A 27,712-nucleotide genomic window follows, 5' to 3' on the forward strand; every position below is an offset into this window, starting at 1 on the left:
ATATATATATATATATATATATATATATATATATATATATATATATATATATATATATATATATATAGGGGAAAGTATGCACCCTTAATTCTAAAATCCAGAGGGGAAAAAAACTAAACAAAAATTTATGAAAGACAAAATTATAAAACTATTTTAGAGTTTTCTTCATTTATGGTTCTAATAAACTTTAAGAAAGTATATATATATTTTTTATAGTCAATATTATTTTTACAATTATTATTAATTTAGGGTTATTAACATAATGCGCCCTGGATTTTATGATCAAGGGTGCACGCTTTCCCCTATATCAGGATATTAGCCAGGAAAATTTTTATACTGCGTTTTTGCAATATTGGCAATTTTTATAGTAATTGTTTCCCAAAATATTAGGATTTTTAAATGAAATTTTTCTTTTAAAAATCCTAATAAAAAAAAATCAATTGTTAAAAAAAAATTACTACTTACAAAGAATATTGCAGCAGATCATCATAAACAACTCTAATTAACTGTCGTTCACTCGACACATCTAGATCCGCTTTAGAGCTGGCTTTCTCTAGTGCTGCTGTTAAGTGCTTAGGAAGCATTGGTAGACAGTATACTGTTGGGAATGATTTCAATTCAGACGTATTAAGCATTTGCTCAGTGCTACTAGATTCACCTTCCTGTAACGGCAAAAGTGGTGAAGAAGACAATGACTGAATACAAGATTGCAATTTTTCAGGAGACGCGACAGTTACAGAATCTATGCAATATAAACATAATCTATTTAGCAATAAATAACATAATACTTATAACTTTATTACTTATTTATAACGTAACTTAAGTCGTAAATGATAGAATAAGACTTTACAAAATTTCATTTTTACATCAAAAACAAGCAAAAAAATGCAATCACAATACCAAAACCATTTAAAAATAGTGCTAACTTTTTTCATTAAAAGCCAAGAAAAAAAAGAAGCAAAAAGTCCATTATAATCCAAAGGATTATGATGAACTCTTCTTAAAAACAAAAACTTTTGTTTTCCAACAATTTCGAAGCCTACAAAAACGAAAAAAATAAAAAAAATTCTATCAACACATTGTCTTTTTTATACTCAGATTTTAACAATTTATTGTACTAATACCATTAATAATAAAAACTCACTGTAAACTTGCCATTCTTCACCATCACGAAGAGCTAGCAACACTTCACCCGAAAGACTGAGTAAAACATCACTTTCATCTACTTCTGTTCCATCGCTATTTACAACAATTTTAGAAGGTAAAAATTGGAACTTCTCAAACACTGGAATTAAAATTGAAAAATTAATTTAATAAGTGTTAGTTATATTTATATTTTTTCGGATTAACTCTTAACAAGAATACTTAAAATAATAATGTATTTATAATGTAATTATATTATAAAATTTCTTACCCTTCACTATCAGCATATCAAAATCTTCAGCAATAATTGCTTTTTTTACTAAGCGATCACCAGACCATATCTTGAAAAGAGGCATTTGAAAAATGTTGAATTATGAAAAACTTTAATACTCTATTAAATAATAAAACATTTATAATAATTTTTTTCCCACAAGATCTTCGTAAAACTAGATTAAACTAATAAATTATAAATAGCATAGTAAATTAAAAAACAGAAAATACCAAAAGAGCAATATTATCAAACTAACTGAATACAAGTTTAAGTAAATTCAAAACTGCAAATAAATTTATAAGGGTGTCTGCCAATATTTTAAGGTAAATTACCCTGATTTTTTTTTAATTACCTAATTTCCCAGATTGCTGCATGATTTATTTTTTTGCAAAAATCTGAATTACCAGCTTTTCCTTATCTGGCAGACACCCACCCAAGTAACAAATATAAAACTAAAAGTGTAAATTTTTGTGAAAACTAAATTTTAATAAGTTATAAATGTTTTAATTTTCTTATTCATCCTTTATGCAAACACGATGACGAAATAAAATGCCTTCCTGATTATTAACAAAATAGGAACCCATAGATGGATGATTGGCATGTTCACCAGGTATCACCACAACCCAATTGTCGGACTGCTCTATATTGTAAAAATCTGCAAACTCTATATATTGTTTTACTATTTGTAACATACAGCCAATAATCCAAGTTCCTTGAAACAATAATATATATTTAACTTTTCCGAATAAAGGCATGCCATTGCAACCTTTTATTTGACAAATAATACTTGTACTTGTATAAAAGATCTGTCCATTAATTCTAAGTTTTGAGGTAGATATAAACTGCTCATGTTGATTTACTTGATGGGTATTAACAAATTTTTTTTTTATGGCATCAATAAGTTCAAATGGAAGTGAATCTACAGATAATAGTTTTTGACAACTTAAAATTTCTGGACCCTTATAGTATGAGCTTCTTCCTAAATTCATAACGCACTTGCGCATTTCATGTCGTTGTGCCAAAGTAAATGTTGTATTTTTAAAATTTTTTACACGACGTGCAATTTGTTTAAAATACTGATGTTTAGCTTCAAATCTCATTACCCAGAGGTGTCGCAAAGGTCCAAAATGCAATAGTAATCTAGGATAATGTACTAAAAAATGTATTTTAGGTATAAATAATACTGGGCTAATTCGCTCAAGTAGAGAATGATGTCTTTGAATCAGATGCTCAAAAATAGGGATCCAATTTATGTCAATTTCTGGTGCCAAAATGATTTGCACAATTTGTCGACAAAGCAAATGAAGCTGCCAAAAGTCATTGTTTAGGAGTATATCATGATTTTTTACAAGACAACTGACAAATATGGGCAAAAAATGAAATAGTGACCATCGCTCTACTGCTTTTCCATGGATTGTTTTATTGGATATTGCCAAATTTTTTGGAACACATTATATAGCAGGTTTATCACAAATATCTGGAATGCCATACTTGAAGTTTGCTATTTCTTCTTTCAACTGAATAATAGTGAATAATTTTTCTTTGATAAGATTTCTCACAACAATTGAAAAACTCACACTTAAAAGCCCTTCTAGTCCATCATGCATAAAGTCAGGCGGGAAACATTCAATTGCATTGAAATACTGCAAACTAGATAAAGAACAATGGCTATTAACACCGTATACACTACTGAGTGATATATCAGTCTTTACTTCTTGAACATGATATAATTATCATGTTATTGTAACATTAGATTGTAAATCTAATGTTTTCAACTGGCATAAAGATTCTGAATGAACTTTTGAAAGAAACTTAAACGAAGTCATGCAGTAACGACAAACTCTACCAGATGAAAAGCAAGTAGAAAACCCACCAAAAAAATTAGAGGATAAGTTATCTCCAGAGAATGTAACGATAGTACCATTAATATGTTCAATTTTGCCAAGAATATTTAAATCAAGCCCATCTATCTCAAGCAATTTAATATCATTCCTTAGTTTATTTAAAATTTTATCGTATCCATACATTTTGACAGTACTATATTGCGCAACTAATACCAAGTGAATATGATCAAGGTTTGTCCATAAATGAGTTTCAATATTTCCAACTATAAAATAAAAAATTGAAACCTTGTGAGTACCCTTTCTGCTTCCAAGTGCATTACAGATTTCTAACTCATCGTTATACAAATGTAAACGAATAAAATTATTGCTATTACCATTTAAGGATTTAAAATGTGTACCATCGGAATAGTCTCGCATAATCCCATCACTTTTAACTGCTTTTAAACGGTTCCGTTCACAACTAGCCCATATATCATCTTTTTGAAGATATGTTTTCAAAGTTTGAAGTATTGGAATATAATAACCAACTTTTTTTTTTTTTTTATGATTTTTTTCATTTTCTATTGTATAAATATTATTATCTGTGTTTGCTACTACAACTGGCAAAGGCAATGTTTCATTGTTTATTACATTGTTAGAACCACCAAGACTTTCAGTTACTTGATGAAGTTCATTAGTCTGCACATCAAGTTCTATTGGGGAAACAAACTCAAGGTTATTTAACATATATAATTTTCTAAGACAATCAGCTGCAAACAGTTGAGAGACACTGTCATAAATTAAGGAAAATGATAATAATTGATTTAACACAGAGTCGTCATCTGATTCAATATTTAGCGCTTTAAGCCTTTTTCTTGTTAATGATACAATACTGTTCTGTAACAAATCAAGCAAACATTTAATTTTATTACATATTGAAGAAGCTGTTAAAAGTGGCAGCATGTGTTTTTCGCGCAACTGCAGCTGTGTTATACATAAATTGTTTCCAAAAGATTCTAAAAAATCAGAAAATTCTGTCATTAATTTTTTAGCATTTTCATCCACACTCAATAATTGCTATGCTTTCTGCTTCCACTTCCACAATATTTTCAACGTTTTCTTCTCTATCTTTATATAAATTTAGTTTATTGGAAGTTATCGAACCTAGATGAGACTGATGAACTTTTAAAACATGGCATCTATATGTATTAACAGTGTTATAGCAATAAACACAACCATCTAAACTACACGATAAATTCAGATGTTTTTCATGACCATGCTGCAATATCATGTGATTGATTAACCCTCGTGCATTATAAAACCCTTTTCTGCAGAACTCAACTTGACAATAATACTCCGTACCGAAATTTGAAATCTTTAACTGCTGCAATACCGCATGTATCATTAAAACCAGATGCAGCTATAAATCTGGTATTAATATAAATAATTTGATTTTTTAATTGTCTAAGTTGTTTATTTTTAAGTTTTTTTGTTAGTATAAAAACCAACTAAATAGTTTTTATAAACTATAAAATACTTTTATTTATTCTCAGCTTTGTTTATTTAAAGGTAAGAGCTTTTCATAAAAATAAAGAAATTTATGGTTTGCGAGCCGCATTCTGGCGACATCTAACGCAAAGGTAGAAAACTCTTCAAGGGTAGAACTTTCTACCATTTTAACAGCTTAAACTTAATAAACGATTATTCTACCCTAAAAATATTAGTTTCTACCTTCGGGTAGAATAACATACCTCTATTATACCTTTTTTTTTTAGTGTGTATTTGTGAAAGACCTTTTGATTATATTATTTTGTGAAAGACCTATTGATTATTTTATTTTGTGAAAGTCTTTATTTGGAGTTTTTTTTATTTACTTTTTACTCAAATTTTAGGTTTTGTCATGCTTATTTTTATTTCATATTACATTTTAATGAAGTGAGGTTGTACATTGGAATGTAATTAGGTTGTATATCATAATGAAATTAGGTTGTACATTGTAATGTAATTAGGTTGTATATCATAATGAAATTAGGTTGTACATTGTAATGAAATGAGGATGTACATTTTAATGAAGTAAGGTTGTACATTGTTATAAGGTAAGGTTTTAGTTTTTTAAGTTTAGTTTCTAAACCACAAGAGTGTGGTAAATAATAAATAGTTTGGTTAAGAAATAAAGTCTAAAACACACAAGTGTGGAATGATTTCTTACATATAGTTTGGAGTTTATAACTAAGGCATTCTTAGGTGGTGTTTGTTCTTGCAGTGGCGACTGTAGCTCTGTTTTTTTTTTCGTTTTTACCAGTTTTCTTTTTCCTTTTTTTCACGATATTTGCAACTATATAAGTTCCTATATTTATATATATATATTTATTTATATATACATTTTTATTATTGTTTGTTAAAAATTTGGTGACAGTGCATTTTGATAGGAGTAGCATTTAGTCAATTGGTTCCCATGCCCCATTCTCATTAACATTGTTTTTATGTCTTGAGCATTATTAGAACTATTGACCCTTGGCACTGGAATCAAGCGTAACAACTATTATTGGTAAAATGTATTATGGTACAATTTACTATGGTAAATTGTACCATAATACATTTTACCATAGTAAATTGTAATATTAATGCTCTTTTTTTTTTAAGTCTTTAATACAATATGGAGCTATTTGAAAGTTTGAAGCTAAAAGTTGTTTTTGGCAATAACAATAAAACATAGCTTGAATCAGTTTTTTTTATTGTTGAATATAAAATTGTTTTCAAAAAAATAATCTCAGTTACCTGAAATTCATTCATCAAAAAATAATTTAATTTAAATGCTGCAAGAATGCTTCAATAGTGCTATGAAATTTAAAATTATCGCCAAAAAAAACTTTACTTAAACCTAATGTGAACATATAAACTCAGACAGAAAACAGTATAAAAATATCAGAGATAATGTTTTTAAAAGAATTGATCTGGAAACTAAATAAACTTTGAAATATTTCGCATATTTTAGTACCGTGACTTGATTTTAACATATATAATTTTTGTGAGCATATTCATTATGCTAAAATAATGGAAGGGATAATAGATAAAAACTGCTCAATGCAATTATGCTATGAAAAGAAATTAGTCTTCACTCATAGAATAATGCTATTTAACCTGGATTCATAAAATTATTCTATAAAAAAATTTTACTTTTCATATGAACACATCTAAAAAAATGGTTTGATAATTAGTAATATAAAGAAATAAGTTGTTTTATTAGAAAAATTCTTATACACATTTATTGCCTCACCAAGGCAAAAAGAAGCATGTCACTGATATCATAAAATACTTCCTTTTGCCTTATTTTTTACTAATAGTGCTGGGATTTGAATCTTTCTGCCATGGGTTATACGCAGAAATTATGCAGAGTAAAACCAATTTGTATATACATACCATAATGTAGGACTTCAGTTTGTGCTTCAATGTGCTTCCTACAGGTCAACAGACAATCTTATTATAGGACCTTATTAAAATATTTTTTGAAAAACTTAAATTTTGCAAAAAAATAATTTAATAAGGTCAAAGGAGCTTGGAAAATATGTTGGTGAAAAAATGAAAACAAAAAATTTTTTGTTGATAGATAATGTTTTTAAGAGTTTAATAATCAAAAGACAACTAAACTTTTAAGAGCAAGTGAGTGTTGGGCAAATCTTTGTTCTTATAAATATGTACCTATATGTACATTATATTTGTTCATATAAATATGTTCTTTGTAACTCTTTACACTTAATATCTTTTCTTATAAATACATACTTTGTACCTCTATGTATAATATATTTGTTCTTATAAATATGTTCTTTGTACCTCTGTGTACATTTTGTTTGTCTATGTTTACATTTTTTATACATACTTGTTATATATTTATATATCATGTATATTTTTTTTTTAAATAATCGACTTTGCTTTATTTTTTAGGTTATTTTCAAAATGAATAATGCTTAAATTTGTAAGTTATTTTTTAACTTAAGCAAATCGAATATGAATAGATTTATCAATAGATGTTATATATTTTGACACACAAAATAGTTTATACCACTTTATAGGGGGGTTTACTGACAAAATACTCAAAGATCCGTGTTATAAAAATTACATAGTGTTATAAAAATTTCTAGATAAACATATCAAGAATTAGATTTAAAGCTTTTATTTTTTTTTATTTTTAGATTCTAACCGAAGATGAGATTTTGATCTCTCCTAAGATTTGATCATCTTAATTTTCGTTAAAGATTGCTGAAGTTTTGTTCACTTTATTAATTTTATTTTATTTTGATGTTGATAAATTAATTTTTAATTTTTATGCGCAATTTTATATAACTGGTTGTTATTAAAACTTTGTCATTTTTTTTAAAGATGTTTATTAAAAAAATTTTCAATTACCAATTCTTGTAATTTATAAACGACCTCAATAGACTTCATCGTCATCGATCTCAAATTGTTAAATATGATGTGAGTGATTATGAATTGATTTATTACCCACTAAACAAAAGACATTCTAGATGTCTATAGACATCTAAAATAGAAGAGACGCCACGAATATTCGGCAACTATTCCGTACTCGGTGTATTCGGCCACATTTTATACTAGTGGGTATTCAGCCGAATATTGCAAACTATTCGGCCGAATACATGACAAAAATTGCTTTTAAAACAGATTACTGCAAGTGATACAATAAATAGAATAAACAAGTTATAAATATATTATATATAAGACTCTATTAATCACCAAATTTTGTTTTTTAAAACAAGTTTAATACGTGAAATCTATCAGTGGTAAATTATGATGAGTTTTCTCGGCATTTGTTGATAGCAAACGATTCCGCTTTTCCTCGTAAACTATACTTGCTTCTAAAAATTGCCGCTCACTATACACATATACCTGGAGAGATTAAATAAATCTTAACAAATTCTGCTAGGCTTGGATATTGCTTTGCATTAGCTGAGCAGCACTTGTAAGGGTTTTTCGATCTAGGCGAACAATTTTCTTGAATAAATCAATTTCGTTTGTAGTTGAACTTTTCTGTTCAATATCTTCATCTGTGTGCGTGTTTTCTGTAGCGACTTCTAATAGTTTCTGGAAAAACATTTCCAGAAACTATTGTGGTCTCAATTGTTTTATCATTTTCATTGACATTTTTTTTCTTCCGAAGTGGAGATGAATCATTATAAGTATTAATATTCAGTATTCGGCAAAATCACCATTACTCGTTGCATCTCTATAAAATAGGTTTATATAAAGACGCATTGTTAAAGACGACTAACAAATGTCTTCTAAACAAGAAAATTTATACGTCTTAAAAGTAGATACGTCTTAAAGGTAGACATTTTTTATATGTCATTTAAAAAGTGTGTGTGTTACACACACATTTTTACCAGTGTTACCATAGCGATAAACGGTTTTTATACCCACTTTACTAAACTCTTTTGTAAGTATAATGTTAGTTTCGGTATCAACTTCAGTATGATAATTTTTCCAGGATTAATCTGCTGGATTTTTGTATTTTTATGTCATAATTTATAGTTTTAAGCGATTTGTGAAATTTTTTTAAATGAGTGTTTATTTTGGTAAGCATCTGAGTTTTTATTTTGGTAACGAGAAACTCAGTTTCATTCTGAATATCCTGTTTTTAACCATATTTTCTCTTGACAGAAAAATTTTTAAAATACCCATTGGTATTTGTTGTAAACGGAAGAATGTGGTTTAATTAATATATTAGTAATTGCTGGCTTATAATGTATTAAAAGTTCGTACTAATACGAACTTTTAATACGTAGTTTACTATAAGGCGAAATTTACTTCGACTTCGGTGCCGAATTCAAAATAGAAGTTCGGCTCCTAGTTAAATTTGGTAACAATTGCAAAGTTCATTTAACTTTCAGTTAAATTCGTAAGTTAATAATTTAAATAATAAAAATTGTTATAAAATGTTTCATGTATATCAACCTGTTTCTCTGCGCAGCGGTCTTGCTTGCCAAGGTTCATGTTTTGGAGTTAAAGAGTTAAGAGAGGGTTGTAATCGCTATAACAAAAAAAAAAAGAGTAGTCTACTCGCCCCCTCGGCCTTAGGAACATAAGTTTTGCAAAAAAAAAAAAAATCAAAAAATAAAGTAATGATCAGAATTTATGTTATGGAATCTTTAGAATTCTAAATGTTTTTGAACGAATATGAAAAAAGAACATTAAGGATTTTCTGGAAGCATTAAATAAAGTTCGTTAAGAGATAAATAGAGATAAGTCACTTTCTTGATCTTCTACACCAACATTTTCTGCATATGTGTGAGCCACAAATTGGTTTGTATTAGAATTGTTATACAGACCATCAATTACAGCTAACGGCATTGCATTGTGCGAAGCACAACTGTTGATTACATGGTAAAAACCGTCCAACTTTTTGCATTACAGCTGCCCCATCAGTTGTTATAGACAATATTTAGATTGTAGTCTTGCAATGTGCTTTTCAGATCCGTAATGCATTTCTCTGCAGAGAAACGTCTTTCAACAGATACTAAACCTAGATTCTAAAACTGTTTCTCGCCATGGACATTTAAATATTCATTTAAAGTTAAGCAAAATCGTGTTCCACCTTTGAAATCAATAAAATCCTGCATTATTTTATTGTGTGTATTCTAAAACCATTTTGTAAATTGAGTTCGGTGATTTTGGTAATACATAATTTCGAGTGTCTCTAGCCAAAAAAAAAACACGACATCCCGTTTTAATACATTAATATTGTGTATTATTCTTAAATGCTTGTGCAGCGGTGTCGTTGAACCAGCGGTTTTTACTATTTTATTAGATATTTTACATTTTGCTTTAGTTTTTTGATCCTCTCAAAAAATGAATCCAAACAGAATTTTGATTTATACATTGCTTTGTATATTCCAAATAGTTTTCTTTTGAAGATTTTTATGATGTACTATTGATAATAATTCCACTTAAAATTAAATAATTATCAAATAAAGTTGTTAAATTAAAACTGTTATCACTCCTGCTGTTATTTGCTTACCTACTTAAAATATTGATGAAACCTATTTAAAAGTTATTGATCCAAATAATTCAATACACACCGCACTCAAATAAACAAATCTCAATACTGTTGCAAATCGTAAAGTATAAGATTCAAGCACGAAGTTATACGAAATATAAAAATTATTACACACGGATATGAAATAAAGGCATGAAACCATTATCTGCAATTCAGTAATGTTTCCTTTATGTTTACTTGTATTATGCAGAATTACTGTAATTTATCATTGTTTTCTTTATGTCTTCTCATAGAGTTAGAATGTATAAAATTTATATGCACTGAAACGGAAACATAATTTAAAAGTTAGAGAAAGAGCAAGAAAAAATCAGTTTTAATTTCGGAGCTCGCAAGGAAATTTTTGGAAATCGAAACTATATTATGAAAACGAATTCCAGAATTCTCGAATTTCGAATTTTTTCGAATTATGCATACGATTTAAATTTGTCATTCAGTTAAATTAGGGTCTTGAAAAGTCGACTTCGCCGGTCCTTATTTTTGCGAACTTCGTTATTCAATTGTATACTGAATTGCAGTTTCTTGTGAACTTAAAATACTGATAGAAGAACTTGCTATCATCAACGTACCTTTTCATAAGTTGTTGGCGCGGTAATTAAACTTAAATTTTGTTGGACACCATAAAATTCAATAAACTGTAGATCGGCTTTTGACATAACAGCCATAATAAACAAATCAATCAGACCAGATATTTTTAAAGATATTTTGTCATTCAATTTTTTTTTTAACAACCACAATTTGATTTCAGTTGTTTATTTTACTTAACATTTGAGGTTAATACAATTACTTCTAAATTAAATCAAATTGTTTTATGAATTAAATTTAAAAATGATCAGATTCACAACCTGACTTTTTTGTTTTTACATTTGAAGTTATTTCAAAGACTTTGAAATAAAACAAAATTGGTTTATAGATTAAATTAAGAAGCAATCAGGTTTTCGAAGTTTGTGTTTAATTACCATAATTTAATGTCAATTGAATCTTACTTTGGAAGTGATCTATGTTCCTGAAATTACGATACTAAAATTAACTTCTTTGTAAGTATTTTGTAACAGTATTTTATGCAATTTTTATGAAAATGCCCCAATATATTTGCCCTCTTGACTCCCGCTTAGCAAGATATGTTTTTTTTAATTACTTCATTGTAATTTAGATCCAAATTCATTATAAAAAAGTTTGTTTAGTATTAAAATCTTTTTACGCATAATAGTATATAAGTGACCATGCAATGAATTTAACCTCCTTAAAATAAAGGAATATTAAATTTTACATGGACGCTAGTTCTTATCACCAAGAGATTTATTAATGAAATATGAATTGAAGTTTTTTTTCACAAGGGAGGGTCAGGAGGGCAAAAAAATGGAAGTATTTGTTCCCAAGTTCTGAAAAATGTTATTTTTTTTGTAAACGATCCTTATTTGACGCCATTACGAGCGAATAAAGGTTTTTACTGCACCATGCTTTAAAGTTAGTCATCTCGAATCCAAATAAATCTAAAGTTAATTTTTCGGTCTCATCAGATAAGGATGATTGTGAATTTTATAGAGTGTAATGAATGTTTGTATGTATGTACCATTTTATAGAGCGTAATGAATGTTTGTATGTATAATCCTCAGAGGTGATTAAATCACTAATGATTGTCACTCAATCACGGCGAATAAGACTTATTATCAGGCGAATCACGGCGAATAAGACTTATTGTCAGGTGAATCACGGCGAATAAGACTTATTATCAGGCGAATCACGGCGAATAAGACTTATTATCAGGCGAATCACGGCGAATAAGACTTATTATCAGGCGAATCACCGCGAATAAGACTTATTATCAGGCGAATCACCGCGAATAAGACTTATTATTAGGCGAATCACGGCGAATAAGACTTATTATCAGGCGAATCACCGCGAATAAGACTTATTATCAGGCGAATCACGGCGAATAAGACTTATTATCAGGCGAATCACGGCGAATAAGACTTATTATCAGGCGAATCACCGCGAATAAGACTTATTACCAGGCGAATCACCGCGAATAAGACTTATTATCAGGTAATAATAAGAGTCTTAATGAGATTTTCCATCAACGCTGATTCAATTAATATTTAGTAGTGATTTTTTTTATTTTTATTTTTTTAGCTTAAAAGCAGCGAGTTGAGTAATAATACACTATTTTTCAAAATAAAACTATTTTTTTTAGAAAAGTAGAAAATACATCTACATTAGCATGATAAGGGCAAGAGTTGTATAAAAAACTAAACGAGATAATAAAGAAGCTTTAAGAAATTATACTACGCTGATGAAGAAGAGATTAGTGTTACAAACACCAAGTCTTAGCCAACACTTAGCCTATGTAATTGTGTAAAATACTTCGGAAAGCCAGAGATTTGAGTTTAGTTTTATTACAAATTCTAATGGCAATAATATTTATTATTACCAACAATAATGATATTACAAATTCCAATAGCAATAAAAAAAATGATAAAGTAGTCTGCAACCAAGCAACGAACCAGCAGAATAACTAGCAATATTCATATAACGCTTCTTTATGGTATGATAAAAGAAAAGTCACAACTCCTGAAGAATACTTTTATGAATTTGTTGCAATAATAAAAGAATGAGTATGACACCCTAGAAGTTGCGATCAAAGCATTTGCACACCTGACAGAGTCAACCAGGCAGAGCCTTTTTTAAGTGCGTAAAAGGTGATAGTCAATAGAAATCTTTCAACAGTCATCCATATTGATTGCTGTTGAAAGTGTCAAGAATATAGTGAGTATTATAATTGCATTTGATTATTAGATCCTAGCTTGTTCATATAAGACAGTATAAAGTTTTATGCTGAGTTTTATTCGGAGCACCAGCTTGGTAGATCACCATTATTCGAACTAAGAATACTAATGGAAACTGGTATTGTTCTTGATTACAGGCATTTAGTTTGTTTGAATGTTTTAAAACCTCATGAAGAAAATGTTCATACTTTTTTATGTTTTGGATTCCTAAAAAACCTGAATCCAGATGCAAAACAAAATATAACCTGGATAATTTTTATAAAAGTATCAAATTAAGTCTTAAAAATAACTATCTTTGATCCATTAGGTATTCTGCCCCTTTACACTTACCTTAATGACCTCTTACTTAATAATTATTGAAACGCAATTGATTTAAAATTGACATTATTTAAAGATGTTTGAGCTACATTAACAACTACAGCAATACTCTGTTGAAAGTTAACTCATACATTCCGATACACAAAGGTTTGAAATAATCAAAAAGTGGCATTAATTCCAGATTTGTGAAAATCCGATATAAAAAGTTCTGATCATGCAAGTCGGCTGCAAATACATCATATTTTCATTTTTTTAAAACTACTTAGCGTTTTCCCGCAGATGCTTAAAGGTGTCGTTTTTTAAAAAACAATTTCTTAGTGAAAAAGCAATAATTTCGAACTTTTATTTTATTTCTTAAACCACACCTGTGAACTTCCATATCTTATATATCAATCGGAATATTATTTAACAGGTTTTCAGAGTTTAATGTAAAATGTTTTATAAAATTACATTCCATACCGTAAAGATGCAGAGAAAGATAACTTTTTAGGTTAGGAAATAATAGCATACTTGAATGTGACTTTTATTAAGTTCCGTATGTTCTGCAAGAAACTGAATATGTATAATTAAACTTCGACCCTTTAGTCCAATATAGGTTTTGATAAGATAAGGTGTTACTTATATTTATTGTAACACCTTCCACAGCTATTTATCCAATAGGGAGCAGAGAGTCATTTAGGCCAATCAAGCAACGCAGTGATAGCCAGGTCATGTGGACTTCCTCAAGGAAGTGGACTTAGTCTTAAACTTTTTATTATTTACATTAGAGATCTTCCAACTTGCTCTAATTCTCATACAACTTAGTTTGCCGATGATATCCTATGATATCCGATAATATCCAATGATATCTGATGATATCCGATGATATCCGATGATATCCGATGATATTACCCACTCTGAGGAAGATGTGGACTCGCATGCACTAACAACGAAATTGTTACATATATTTTATAAAACCAAAGACTTCTGTACGTCTTATGGCCTCACGATAATTTCGTCAAAGACACAGTTTTTAATTTTTAAGAACCCTAGAAAGAAGCTGCCGGATAGTTTACAGATGGTAGTAGACGGTTGTATAATCAATCCAGTCAAAACAGTTAAATTGTTAGGAATAAGCCTTGATTGGGATCTTACCTTTGGTCCTCATATATATAATATTAGAAAAAAAAGTGTCATGGTATCTTGGGAGTTCTTTTGAGAGCTAGTAGGTATCGAGCTTGGGACCTTCTGAAATTGGCTTACATATTATAAGTAAGATCTCAGCTTGAGTATTCTTGTGCAGTTCTCTTATCTGCATCGCCATCACATTTAAAGAAACTAGACATAGTTTAAAAATTGCTTCACAAATTATTTGCGGAGCAAATCGAAATGCTCATTCAACCCCTCTTCTTACTAAATTAAAACTGGACTCATTAAAACATAAAAGAGAAAAGCATGTAGCTGAACTTGTTTGTTCTATTATAATTAGAGATTGTCCTCCAGCTTTTTACGACCTATTTGAAGATGTACCAAGGGGAAAATTCATAAAGAAATCCACTCTCATATTAAAATTGGTCAGAGACAATTTGTTGTAACTGGCCATCAGATATTGAATAGTAGTTGACCAAACCAAAAGAGAAATAAAAAATAACAAAAATTACACACAAAAAAAACATAATATAAAAATAAAAAAAAGTAACAAAAAATAGTAGGATCGGTTAATTAAACATTTGTAAATAAAACTCTTGAATTAACGGCACTGTATTCAGCTCTTATTGAGTATTAAAAAAATAAATAATAATAATAAAAATAATTATATACACAACTTGCGTTAATAAAAAAAAAAAAAATATGGCTGCTTAACGACGTGCAAGATGTTGTAAGTTTTGTGTTGGAAGAACCCTCTGATCTTTCTTCGTTAAAAGAATCCTTACTGGCAGTAAAATAGAGTTTTTAATTGAATCAGAGACAAATGAGGAAACATGTGATAACAGTGCAGTTGTAGATGATTTTAATGAGAATATTCCATCAATTGAGCAAGATTTTAAGAATATAGCAAAAGCTCCAGCTGTAAAAAAGAAAAAATGTTGTTATGAGGATTTAAATTGGCTAAAAAAAACTCCTAAAGAAGGAATTAGACAACTTAGTTATATTTCTAAAGAAAAAGTAACGAAGATATAAAAAAACTTAGACCCTCTTGAATTATTTGAATATATTATTACAAATGAACTTTGTGAGTACATTGCTGATCAAACTAACACATACTTTAACCAAATAACAAGAGGTAAAATATTTTAAAGAAGCTCTCATATATTCAAGTTCATTAATGGTGGAACTATATTTATATCTCGTGACATACGCCTTCATTTTGCAATGATAGTCAACTGTGGTATTAATTCAAAAGCCCAAATTGCGTGTGTACTATACTTAAAGCAAACTATTTGAAACACGAGGCTTCAAAAGTATTCTATCACAAAATAAATTAGTTTTACTAGAGAGATTTCTTCACTTTGTAGACATTTCCAGTTTTGTAGACAGGAGTTGTACAAAAAATATAAAAAATTAAGTTCATTCAGGAGTACATTGTTAATCACGGGAAAATTATGTTACAACCAGAACGTGAAATACCCATAGATGAATTATTACTGCTGAGGAAAGGGTGGCTTAGCTTTAAACAGTCAATACGATCAAAAAGTACATACTTTGGTATTAAAACCTTTGCATTGCCATTTGGTAAAACAGGATATGTCTGGAATCAAATTATTTACGTCGGTGCTGGACAGTAATTTCTCATCAATACATTTATCTAGCCACTGATGTAGTAATGTCCTTATCTAGAGTCTTTTAGATTTTGGACGATGTATATACCTTAACAATTAGTATACCTCATCGAAAGTTCCATATTTTTAGTTCAAAGAAAAACTGATATTATTGGATATCATTGTGCTTTGGAAGGATATACGCGATGTTTACAGAATAACTTCCTGCATATATGATACCACAGAAATAGTCTTACGTAAAGGTGTAGGGAAAGAATTACCAACTGTAATTCATATTTACAACAGCAATATGGGTGACATTGATCTTTAATCAATGATCAAATGACCACCTTTTACGCTTGTGAACGTAAAAGGGTGAAAAATTGGTATAAGAAGTTTTATTTTCATCTCATTAATCTTTCAATATTTAATGCACAAATTATTCACAAAATGTTAGGAGGTAAACTGAAACCTTCAGAATTCTCAATCAAACTTGTTAGTGCTTTAGTTTCTTTTTTTGTTGAGGACTTTGTAACATCTTGATAGGGTGAAAGATTAAGTCTTGATGGTAACTCAATGCGATTAGTGCAACGTCATTTCCCATCGTGTGTACCAGAAACAAAATCAAAAACTGCACCTCAACGGAGATGTGCTGTGTGCATTAAAAAGGGTAAAAGATTCTCGTTATGAGTGCACCCCTTATGATGTATGTACCATGCTGCACCATGCTTCCAACTCTACTATGTAATTATAGACTACTAATGCGAAAATGTATATTCTTAAGTATTTCTAACTTGTTTTCTCACAAATGTTGTGATTTTTATATACATTATTTTTATATTAAAGTTTCGTTTGTAAAAAGTTACGTTTTTATCGAAATAACCCGCGCATTTTGATGTATGTCTAAAAAATGAAGGTGCCGTTTAAAGGCTTAAATTAATATAACCTCAAAATCTTCCAAAAGTTGAAAGAATTTACAAAAAAATCTTTTTGCTGATTTAAAATTGTGTAAATAAAAAAACAGTCGTCGGCACAATCGTTAATTTCTATAAAAAGTCCTCTATATCTAGAAATTTCTTAAAAAAAAAAAAAGTTAAAAGTTACCGTCTTAAATGAAATTAAAGAATAAAGATTTTAATTCTTTTGTGACTGGTGATGTTATTAAAATTTCGGAATGTTTAAAGATTTTGGAGCATCTCTATGAAATATATCCTTGGAGTATTGAACATATTTCATTTTTTGTTTGTACGTTGTACAAACAAAAAATAAAAAATGTTCAATACTTCAAGCATAAATTTTATAGACAGTCAATTTCCTGGTTAGAAAATGAATTTAATTTTGAATTTATAGAACCTGGAAACGAAACTGGAAACTCTCAAAAGTATCAGAAACGCCAGATTTAAAGAAAGAGCGTCATACATTGCTTTTTAAAGACAAAGGAAAACGAGCTAAAAGAATAGCAATTTCCAATCTGTCAGTAAAAGTTGAATATGGTACAATGTATATACTCGTAATGTATATACTTGCATATAAACAGCAAGATACACAGCCAAACAAATAAATAATAAGAACTTAGAAAAAACTATCAAGTGCCAAGTGCATTATACAAGATCAACAATTCGTATATGATATCAATAAAAAAATTGACAAAGAAATAAAAAAAAATGTCTCCAGAAGAAGAACTTGCTTTTCTATTAAACTATGGTTTTACTTAATCTCAGTACAAGGCGATAAGATTGGAAAGTAAAGAGAGAGGTGCAGATATCTATCCGTTTTACAGCAATTTTCAGGAATCTAATAACAAATGTAAACAAAATAATATGCACCTCTCTTATAAGGAGGAAAATGTGCCATTACAAAATTTTCTAATACGTACTGTTCCGATAATAATACAATCACAAGAGGCGCAAATCATATCTAAAATTATTAATAAATAAAATGATTAATTTGAGCTGATTTATGTTGTAAACTCGGGATTTGATGGAGCCACTAATTTTTCCCAATTCAACCAAAAGTTCGATAAAGTTGAAAGCTCATCAGACGATTCGTTTTTAATGAATATATTTGCAAATAAATGAACTTTCTCATTTTATAATGCAGCTATCAAATAGAAAATTTCTTAATATCTAAAGCTCTTTATTTTTAACAGCCATTGAAAAAAAAAGTTTTAGCGGAAATACTGAAACACCATTTTATCAATCGTGTCCGCTTTGTTAAGCAACACCTTTTGAAATGAGTTGCATTGAAAACTACACAAACAAATTATTTAACACCGAGAAAGCATTTTTACTCATTGGAATAAGTCCACTTTATTGCTGGATCCGTATCATGGAATATCTCCTTCATTTGTTGTATAAATTGGATATAAGGCAATAGCAGCCAAAAAGAAAAATAAATATAGATTTTGTAAGCTTGAAAAAGTCTTATACAAAAAGGATTTTGGGAAAAATTAAATTTACACGTAGACAAACCCCATCTAGGTTGCACTGTTTCATTTAATAACATTAATACTGCACGCTAACCATTTTCCGATTCAACATTTTTATTAGAAATATTGGATGTATATATAAATCTTATTTTCTGTTTAAAAACAATATTAATATCATTGTTATGTCAAAGTCCAATTTATCCAATCAAATTTGAAAATTATTGTCTGCAAACAGTTTTGATGATTAATGAGAAATATTCTTTCTATGAAATTCCTACTTGTGTTCATAAAGCTTTTGCTCACGGAGCTCAAATTATGGCTAAATTAATTTTGTAAGTTGGAATTTTTGGCAAAAATGCAGGAAAAAGTCTTTACAAGTTTAATCGTTTGGATCATGCAAGGAAAACCTCAAGGTTTAACAACTTAACTGATGTTTTTTGTTGAGGTTTAGAAACATCAGGTCCTTATATTTCCGGTATTATTTGGAAAAGACGTTTGAAGTCAAGAATTGCATAAATTCAGAACTACCAGAAGTGGTGTTGCAACTCTTACTAATTGAAAATTCCATAAAAAGTAAGGATGTTAATTAAGAGATTTTACCAGGGCTAATTGATGTTTATCGACAATTACATTGCGTTGATATAGAAGCCAATAGCAATTTATTCGAAGAAAATAAATGCTCAGCAATAATTATAAAATTCCTTTTAATTCAAATAGTTTAAAACTATTATTATTATTATTAAATGATATCAGTGCTTCTATTTTGCATGTTTTTTCTTATTCTGCAAGACCCCTTTCTCGGGGAAAACTTCTTCTTTCTTGGGGAAAAATGCATGTGTAAACCTTGACTAAGTCATTGTTCGTTAGACCACGCTTTTTCTACAGTTTTTTTTCTTTGTATTTGCCTTTTCAATCAAGTATTTTGTTATGGTAACATGACGCAATTAAACATTTTTGGTATCCGCAAGGACATTGACTGCTAAAAAGAGCCGTACCAAGGGCGGGGCCGGCCGGGCCGCGGCCTGAGGCGCAAAAATTGGGAGGGCGCAAACTTTAATAAATTAAAAAAACAATAATCAGTTTATGAAACTAACTTTCACGGCGTCGCTGCTGTTGAACAGAAAATTAATTAAAATTCCACCTCTTGACGCAAACTCTTAAATATTAAAGCTCATATACTGAACAAAAAAGCGCCCTATAACACTAATATACCTTTGATAACTTTTGAGCATTATAATTCTATTATGAGTCGAACCCAAAAGTTATCTGGTGCTGAATTTAAGAAGAAAAGAAAACAGCGCCAAGAAAGTGACGAGAAACTACAAAACTGTTTCAAAAAGTGGTTGGTAACAAACTCAGTGGAGAAAAAAATTATTTCAGAGGATATTTGTATTGAAACTAATGACAATTCAACAGATCCTATAATTGACTTTAATTGAGTTCAGATCATCATTTGGAATTTATTGAAGAGGAGATTTTCATCAGCCAAAGTCAAGAAGAATTTTGCACAACTGATTCAGAACCAACCAGGGAAGATGAAAATGCCTAGCTTTCAGGCCCAGCTGAAATGGACTTTTGAACTTCATTCAGAAATCTCAGAAATTCCAGTGGCCTCGGAAAAAAATTTTCAACATAGGGATCCAGCAACATGGCTTAAAATAACGGACAAAACAAGATGCTTTTTGATTGAGCATAGGTCAGAGCAAGACAGAAGAGAATTTTTCCCAAACACGCTGTGTGATTTTGACAACAGAATGCGACACTTCAGCTCAAAACGGTATGAAAAAATTCATCCCAATGGTAAAAAATCTGTTCGCACTTGGCTGCAGTACAGCAATAAACAAAATTCTTTATTTTGTTTTTGCTGTTTGTTATTTTTAACAACAAAAACCAACAATTTCTTAGAAATTTCTAAAGGGTTTTGTGACTGGAAAAAACTAAACCCAAGAATTCCTGAGCATGAAAACAACAATGAACACCAAAGATGCTATTCTGATTGGAAAACTCTTGAAAAAAACCTCAAGGAAGGAAAGACCCTGAATTCTGATCTGTAGAGAGTTATTAGTGGAGAGATGAAAAAGTGGAGAGATATCTTAAAAGTGATTGTTGATGCAATTTTTTTCTGTGCCAAGAACAATCTTGCCCTTCGGGGAACAACAGAAGACATTGGTCAACAAAATAGTGGCATTTTTCTGAGCTTAATTGAGTTGATTAGCCTTTATTATACTTTAGTGGCTGAACACATTGCGTCCGTTAAAGCAAAAAAAACCACAACATCCTACTTTTCTCCTTGAATTCAAAATGAGCTGATTAAGTTACTTGGGCAGAAAGTCAGGAAAGAAATTTTATCAAACATCAAAGAAGCTAAATACTACTCTGTTCTGTTTGACTGCACTCCAGATACCTCCCACAAAGAGCAGATGACTCAGATCATCAGGTATGTCCGCATCAGTGATGAAACCTGCACAATTAAAGAAAGCTTTGTGGACTTCATTGAATCTCACCAAAAAACCAATTAATGAGTAAAAGCGATTGCTTTTTTCTATTCACCCGGCCTATTATTAATATAATTATGAAAAATCAATGATTTTAGTTAATAGATATACACTCGGTAAATAAAACTTACTAAAGTACCAAACTTAAGTATGTTCTATCACATTAGAATGTTTAGGAAAATGTTGAAGCAACCACCTTGTTCGGTTTAAGTGTAAACATTATGTAATCATAACCTTTGAATTTTAAAACCTGTCAACTTAAAATTAGTGTAAAAAAACAAATATTAAAAAAATTACTAGCTTGTTGCCCTCACATTTGGAGTTGGGATGGTAAATGTTTTAGGTTATTTTGTATCCAGGCTCCAATAACCACAATTTTTACTTCTTAATCTACTCATAATTTGTTTTTACGCTACAGCTCGGGTTATAGGTATATTACACAGTGGTGAAGCAAAGTATTATTGGTCAGTAGACATACGTGGCCAAGGTGCCTAATTTTTGTTTCTCGGAAACAATAACTTTTCTAAAAAAAAACAAAAAAAACTCTTTAAATATATATTAGGACTCGTAAACCTTGCGGCAGCTAGGCCACTGTTTAAACTTTCTCTGCTAAGTTTTTAAATACATACATTTACTCAAAAAACTTGTAACAATGAACTAGCAATTATGCCATTTATTTTCCTTTCATATAAACTACCCTCTCTGAGTCTCCCATGGGTATATGCGCCTTCTGCTAACTGCCTTGTTTCAGCTCTGTCTAAATTCCAAACCTTTCGAATGGCCTGCCAGAGACTGAATATTTTTGAAACGGTTTGATTTAGAGGATGTTTATTATAGCTAAAACTATGATGGACAGGAACTAGAGACGATTTTCATCATGGCCAGAAACCTATTAATAATATTTTTAACCTTTACAGGGAAGAAATACCTAAAACCGCGCAAATCAAATGTTGCGGCAAACTAAATGTTAGTGACTTAAAGTTTTACTTTTTAGCATTACTTTTGTACAAGATCCTGGCAAATTTATCGTAAAATATAAGTTAATTTATTTACTTTGTATAAATTACTTTTAATATACTTTACAAATTGTATAAATTGTAAGCTTATGTAATTTAAATTTTATTTTATGTAATCTATTTTTAATTAAGACTTGTTATTACTTTTAAAATAAAAAACTTTCATATTATTTTATGTTATTATAATTATTATATTATATTATTTGATTATAATTATGCATAATTATTTTATATTATAAATTATTACTTAATTATTTATTTTAATATTATATTTATTTTTATATATTTTATTTATTTTTATATTCCATTTTATTATTTATTTATATAGTTATAAATTATTATAAATATTATATTATAATTACAGGGCCGTACCAAGCCAATTTTGCGCTTCGGGCAAGAAAAGAAAATTGCGCCCCCTCTTCCCCTCCCTTCCCCCTCCCCCTCCTTAAAAAAAAAGAAGAAAATTAAACGAAAAAAATGGTTTATTGATCACAAAATTTATCACATCAAGTTATGAGTAAAATTTGTCATTAAGGTTGCACAAACTTTAGTTCAATGCCACTTTTCTGGCTTTTCTTGAGGCAAATTCACTAATGACATCATCAAAATCAAAGTTGTTTGCCACTTCATTTTCAATTGAAATTATAGCCAAACTAGACAAACGTTCTTGGCCAATTGTTGACCTCATATAGTGTTTTATGTGCTTAAGTTTACTGAAACTTCTCTCACACGTAGCAACTGTGACTGGTATGGTGAGGAAGATGCGAATAGCAATTGTTTTGTTGGGATAAGCATCGGTCAAAGAATATTTATAAATGAGCTGCAAAATGTCGATAGGGCTAGATTTTTCAAAGTTGTCCATCATTGCGGCAGCTTGATATTTAAAGCTTGCCATTTCTGACTGGAAATCGGAAGAATCTAAATCTGCCTTGTCAATTTGAGATAAATTTGCAGCTTTTTTCTTGAGTTCATTCACTGAACTTTTAGAGAGTGAATGCCCACTGAGGTAGCCAAAATCAGAGGATACAGCAGACATCAGCCTCAAACCGCCACTCTATTTGTGGAATAATGCTGTCAAACACAAGGTTGCACTGAGATCCGAATTCTGTTTTTGCTGTGAGAAGGTGAGAGTCATCTTCAGCTTCATAAAGTGCTATTCGCTTCACTTTGCGCTTCCTCTTAATTGGAAAGCCACCATAAATTCCGCTCTGGTTAGCTTTTTCTGTGGCATCTTTGATTATATTGTCCACCCCAACATCTCAAAAATTCTGAATGAAAGCCTTCAACCATTTCATTTTTTTTACGGCAATGTCAATTGAAATGATTTTTGACTGAAACAGTTTGTTTTCCCGGTCAATTAGAGAAAAAATTTGACACCAGAAATCCAACAAACACAAAAAACTGAAATCAATATGAATGAGAAGTTCTTTTGCACTGCTAACTGTGACAGCATTTGTCATGGGATTGTGGATAATGGATTCCAAAACTTGAAGAACATCTTTGATTTGTCTGTGCAATGGTGTAATTGCTTCTTTTTTGGTAGACCATCTTGTGTCACTATTTCCCTTTAATGAGATGGTCAACGTTTTCATCAGTTTTTCCCATCTTGACGTGAAGCTTGAAAAAAAGTTAAAGATGGCTTGAACCTTTCCAAAAAACGTAATCATGAGTGGGGAAACCTCAGCGGCATGAACACCAACAAGATTTAAAGTGTGAGCTGCGCATGGAACAAATCTTACTGACTCATTAAGAGAATGGATGTGAGCTTTGACGCCATTGTATATTCCAGACATATTGGCTCCATTGTCATAGCCTTGGCCCCGGCAATCGGAAATGCTTAGACCATCCTTCCCCAATTTTTCACTTATTTCTGTTGCAAGACCTTTTCCGGTTTTTTGGTGAGATTCAATGAAGTCCACAAAGCTTTCTTTAATTGTGCAGGTTTCATCACTGATGCGGACATACCTGATGATCTGAGTCATCTGCTCTTTGTGGGAGGTATCTGGAGTGCAGTCAAACAGAACAGAGTAGTATTTAGCTTCTTTGATGTTTGATAAAATTTCTTTCCTGACTTTCTGCCCAAGTAACTTAATCAGCTCATTTTGAATTCAAGGAGAAAAGTAGGATGTTGTGGTTTTTTTTGCTTTAACGGACGCAATGTGTTCAGCCACTAAAGTATAATAAAGGCTAATCAACTCAATTAAGCTCAGAAAAATGCCACTATTTTGTTGACCAATGTCTTCTGTTGTTCCCCGAAGGGCAAGATTGTTCTTGGCACAGAAAAAAATTGCATCAACAATCACTTTTAAGATATCTCTCCACTTTTTCATCTCTCCACTAATAACTCTCTACAGATCAGAATTCAGGGTCTTTCCTTCCTTGAGGTTTTTTTCAAGAGTTTTCCAATCAGAATAGCATCTTTGGTGTTCATTGTTGTTTTCATGCTCAGGAATTCTTGGGTTTAGTTTTTTCCAGTCACAAAACCCTTTAGAAATTTCTAAGAAATTGTTGGTTTTTGTTGTTAAAAATAACAAACAGCAAAAACAAAATAAAGAATTTTGTTTATTGCTGTACTGCAGCCAAGTGCGAACAGATTTTTTACCATTGGGATGAATTTTTTCATACCGTTTTGAGCTGAAGTGTCGCATTCTGTTGTCAAAATCACACAGCGTGTTTGGGAAAAATTCTCTTCTGTCTTGCTCTGACCTATGCTCAATCAAAAAGCATCTTGTTTTGTCCGTTATTTTAAGCCATGTTGCTGGATCCCTATGTTGAAAATTTTTTTCCGAGGCCACTGGAATTTCTGAGATTTCTGAATGAAGTTCAAAAGTCCATTTCAGCTGGGCCTGAAAGCTAGGCATTTTCATCTTCCCTGGTTGGTTCTGAATCAGTTGTGCAAAATTCTTCTTGACTTTGGCTGATGAAAATCTCCTCTTCAATAAATTCCAAATGATGATCTGAACTCAATTAAAGTCAATTATAGGATCTGTTGAATTGTCATTAGTTTCAATACAAATATCCTCTGAAATAATTTTTTTCTCCACTGAGTTTGTTACCAACCACTTTTTGAAACAGTTTTGTAGTTTCTCGTCACTTTCTTGGCGCTGTTTTCTTTTCTTCTTAAATTCAGCACCAGATAACTTTTGGGTTCGACTCATAATAGAATTATAATGCTCAAAAGTTATCAAAGGTATATTAGTGTTATAGGGCGCTTTTTTGTTCAGTATATGAGCTTTAATATTTAAGAGTTTGCGTCAAGAGGTGGAATTTTAATTAATTTTCTGTTCAACAGCAGCGACGCCGTGAAAGTTAGTTTCATAAACTGATTATTGTTTTTTTAATTTATTAAAGTTTGCGCCCTCCCAATTTTTGCGCCTCAGGCCGCGGCCCGGCCGGCCCCGCCCTTGGTACGGCTCTGTATAATTAAATATAATTATATTATATTATAAAATAAAAACTTATCATATTATTTAGTAAGCCTAATTTGCATTTGGTAGCATATTACTTTTATATAATTTATGTAATGTAATATGGAAGTTATTTTTTAATATAATTTTTTTTTAATTAGTTACTTCTATTGGTAAATGTAAGCTACAGTTTGAGGAACTTTTATACTATGTAATGTAATTTTCAAGAGTAATTAACTTTTCAATGTAAAAGTAAACAGCTTTTTTATGTGACTTACTTTTACACGTTAAAGTAAATTACTTTTTGATGTAGTCTTCTTTTACATGACTTACTTTTGAAAGTAAAAAGTAAAAGTTGTTTCAAAAAAAAAATTAATTACTTATACGGAAATGTAAATTTACATAAAACGTTTAACATTACTTATGTAACTTACTTTTTGATAAAAATTGACTCGTGTAAGTAAAAAAAAGTAAGTAAAAGTTAGCCATGACAAAGAATTTAAAACTACATTTGCGTTAATAAAATAAGTTGTCTTTTATTCAAAACTGCTAATGTTGTAAGGCTAAAAACTGGAGTGTATTTATTTGAAAAAAAAAAAAATTAATATAAAACTTCCCGACAAAAAAATTTGATGCACACCACATTTGTAAGCCACACTCAACTTATGGAATGGCGTAGAAGTGGGACATGTAGAGTTATGGTATTTATAATACATAAGTGGCGTAAGAATTATAGCCACATGTGGGCCATATGTGGCTACTACCTAAAGTGTATAAATACCATAGGCACATATAGCCCACATTTCGCCATCCAATAAATCAAGTGTGGCAGTCGTTTAATAACACATGAAGCCAACATCAAATTTTCTTACCGGGTAAATTCGAATAACATTTGCAACAAATAAAGAATTTATTCCTACATTTCAATTTAAAAGATCTAAAGAAAAGTTAACTCTGTTTAAAAAGTTTATTGGTTGTACTGTTAGACCCAAAATCGCTCAACTTTCTATTCACCTTAAGTTAAGCAAATTACTGAAAAAACTCTAATTATTTCTCAGCTATACGTGAATAAAAGTTTCAGCAAATTTCCTCAAGGGTTATTCACGTAAAACTGACCAATTACTGAGTAAAAGCAATCGTTTTTTTTTTATTCACCCGGGATAATTTTTTCAAAACAAAGTGTTCTTGTTTCATGGTAAACGAGGTTAAAAATAGAGGACGAAGATTTTTTATATTCGATGATGGTTTATTTAGGGTAAAAACAACCTTTTTTTTCTTACTTAATTTAGTATTAGGTCTTTGTTTGATTTTATTATTAAATTTATTGGTTGATTAAATTATAGCTTATCTAATTTTATTTTATCTCAACTTAAGTTTAATTATTTATAAAGACTATTAATACACAAATATTTGCCCTATGGATGAAAGGGAAAGTAGCTGTGCTGATCGAAAAACAAGGGAAAATGTTACAAAAAAGCACATTGAAATGCTTAAGCATTTAGTTGAAAGAAATGAATCTACAACAAGCGTTTCCACTTCTCTTATTTTATCTAAGCGCACAATTCAAAATCACGTTAGAGAAACAGAGGAGAATTCGACGGCATGACTGCGTTCAAGTCGTTTTCTGATAAAAACGAGGTAAAAAACCTATAAACGCTCAAATAAAAAATATTATCGAATTATGCGTACAAGAAAACAATTATTGTACGCAAGAAGCAATAAAAGAAAATATTTCTGCAGCAGGCTTCAGCAAGTCTCAGCCTACTATTTCTAAAAAACTTAAACGCTCGGATTTATCAAGAAAGCGTATTGTGCAAGTGCCACAAGAACGAAACTCAACACGAGTTATTAATGCACACGCATTATAAAAATAAATAGACGCGTTTATAAGAATAAATAACCCTCTTAGTAAGGGATCGTCTGTAAACTATGCAACGCGAAATTTAAGTAATAGACAAAACAAAAAAGATCAAAAGTTTTCCCTCGCAAAGTTAATTAAACAAAAAGTTAAAATAGCGCTTTACGTTTAATGAAACCGCCGCGCACAAGATCACGTTCTATTTTTTAAATAAGCTTAGCGTTGCGTAATTTATGAACGAATTGAACAAAAGAAATTATATCGACTGTTTTATAATTCTATAATAAAATGTGAACTTTCCTTAATTTTCTTCAATAACTTTAAAGTATTAGGAATGCAAAAATTGGTTTCTTTAAAAAAGCA

The 27,712-nt window shown here is 30.2% G+C and overlaps 5 protein-coding genes across 6 annotated transcripts in view; 1 reads left to right on the plus strand and 4 right to left on the minus strand.

Moving 5' to 3' along the window:
- The window catches only part of LOC136090424 (uncharacterized), a 3,374-nt gene extending 1,812 nt beyond the window's left edge, over positions 1 to 1,562 (minus strand). Inside the window, exons 1-3 of the mRNA XM_065817038.1 lie at positions 1,415 to 1,562; positions 1,145 to 1,285; positions 466 to 742 (exon numbers count right to left, since the gene is read on the minus strand). Of these exons, the coding sequence (XP_065673110.1) occupies positions 466 to 742; positions 1,145 to 1,285; positions 1,415 to 1,499 (503 nt within the window). The 5' untranslated portion in view covers positions 1,500 to 1,562. The remainder of the gene's footprint in view (positions 1 to 465; positions 743 to 1,144; positions 1,286 to 1,414) is intronic.
- LOC136090425 (uncharacterized) overlaps positions 1 to 7,640 on the plus strand; it is a 42,974-nt gene extending 35,334 nt beyond the window's left edge. For both annotated transcript variants that reach the window (XM_065817039.1, XM_065817040.1), the window contains 2 exons: positions 7,180 to 7,210; positions 7,428 to 7,640. In XM_065817039.1, coding sequence (XP_065673111.1) covers positions 7,180 to 7,199 — 20 coding nt within the window. In that variant the 3' untranslated portion in view covers positions 7,200 to 7,210; positions 7,428 to 7,640. The remainder of the gene's footprint in view (positions 1 to 7,179; positions 7,211 to 7,427) is intronic.
- A 14,991-nt stretch (positions 7,641 to 22,631) lies between these two features.
- Positions 22,632 to 23,120, minus strand: LOC136091036 (zinc finger MYM-type protein 1-like). Its single transcript, XM_065818020.1, has one exon. The coding sequence runs from the start codon at positions 23,118 to 23,120 to the stop codon at positions 22,632 to 22,634; it is 489 nt and encodes a 162-aa protein (XP_065674092.1).
- Positions 23,121 to 23,343: 223 nt separating this feature from the next.
- Positions 23,344 to 24,066, minus strand: LOC136091037 (zinc finger MYM-type protein 1-like). The gene has a single exon (XM_065818021.1). The coding sequence runs from the start codon at positions 24,064 to 24,066 to the stop codon at positions 23,344 to 23,346; it is 723 nt and encodes a 240-aa protein (XP_065674093.1).
- Positions 24,067 to 24,432: 366 nt separating this feature from the next.
- LOC136091038 (zinc finger MYM-type protein 5-like) lies at positions 24,433 to 24,945 on the minus strand. The gene has a single exon (XM_065818022.1). The coding sequence runs from the start codon at positions 24,943 to 24,945 to the stop codon at positions 24,433 to 24,435; it is 513 nt and encodes a 170-aa protein (XP_065674094.1).
- Between the last annotated feature and the right edge of the window lie 2,767 nt (positions 24,946 to 27,712).

The sequence above is a fragment of the Hydra vulgaris genome, chromosome 14 (assembly GCF_038396675.1).
Source record: "Hydra vulgaris chromosome 14, alternate assembly HydraT2T_AEP".
Taxonomy (NCBI): Eukaryota; Metazoa; Cnidaria; class Hydrozoa; order Anthoathecata; family Hydridae; genus Hydra; species Hydra vulgaris.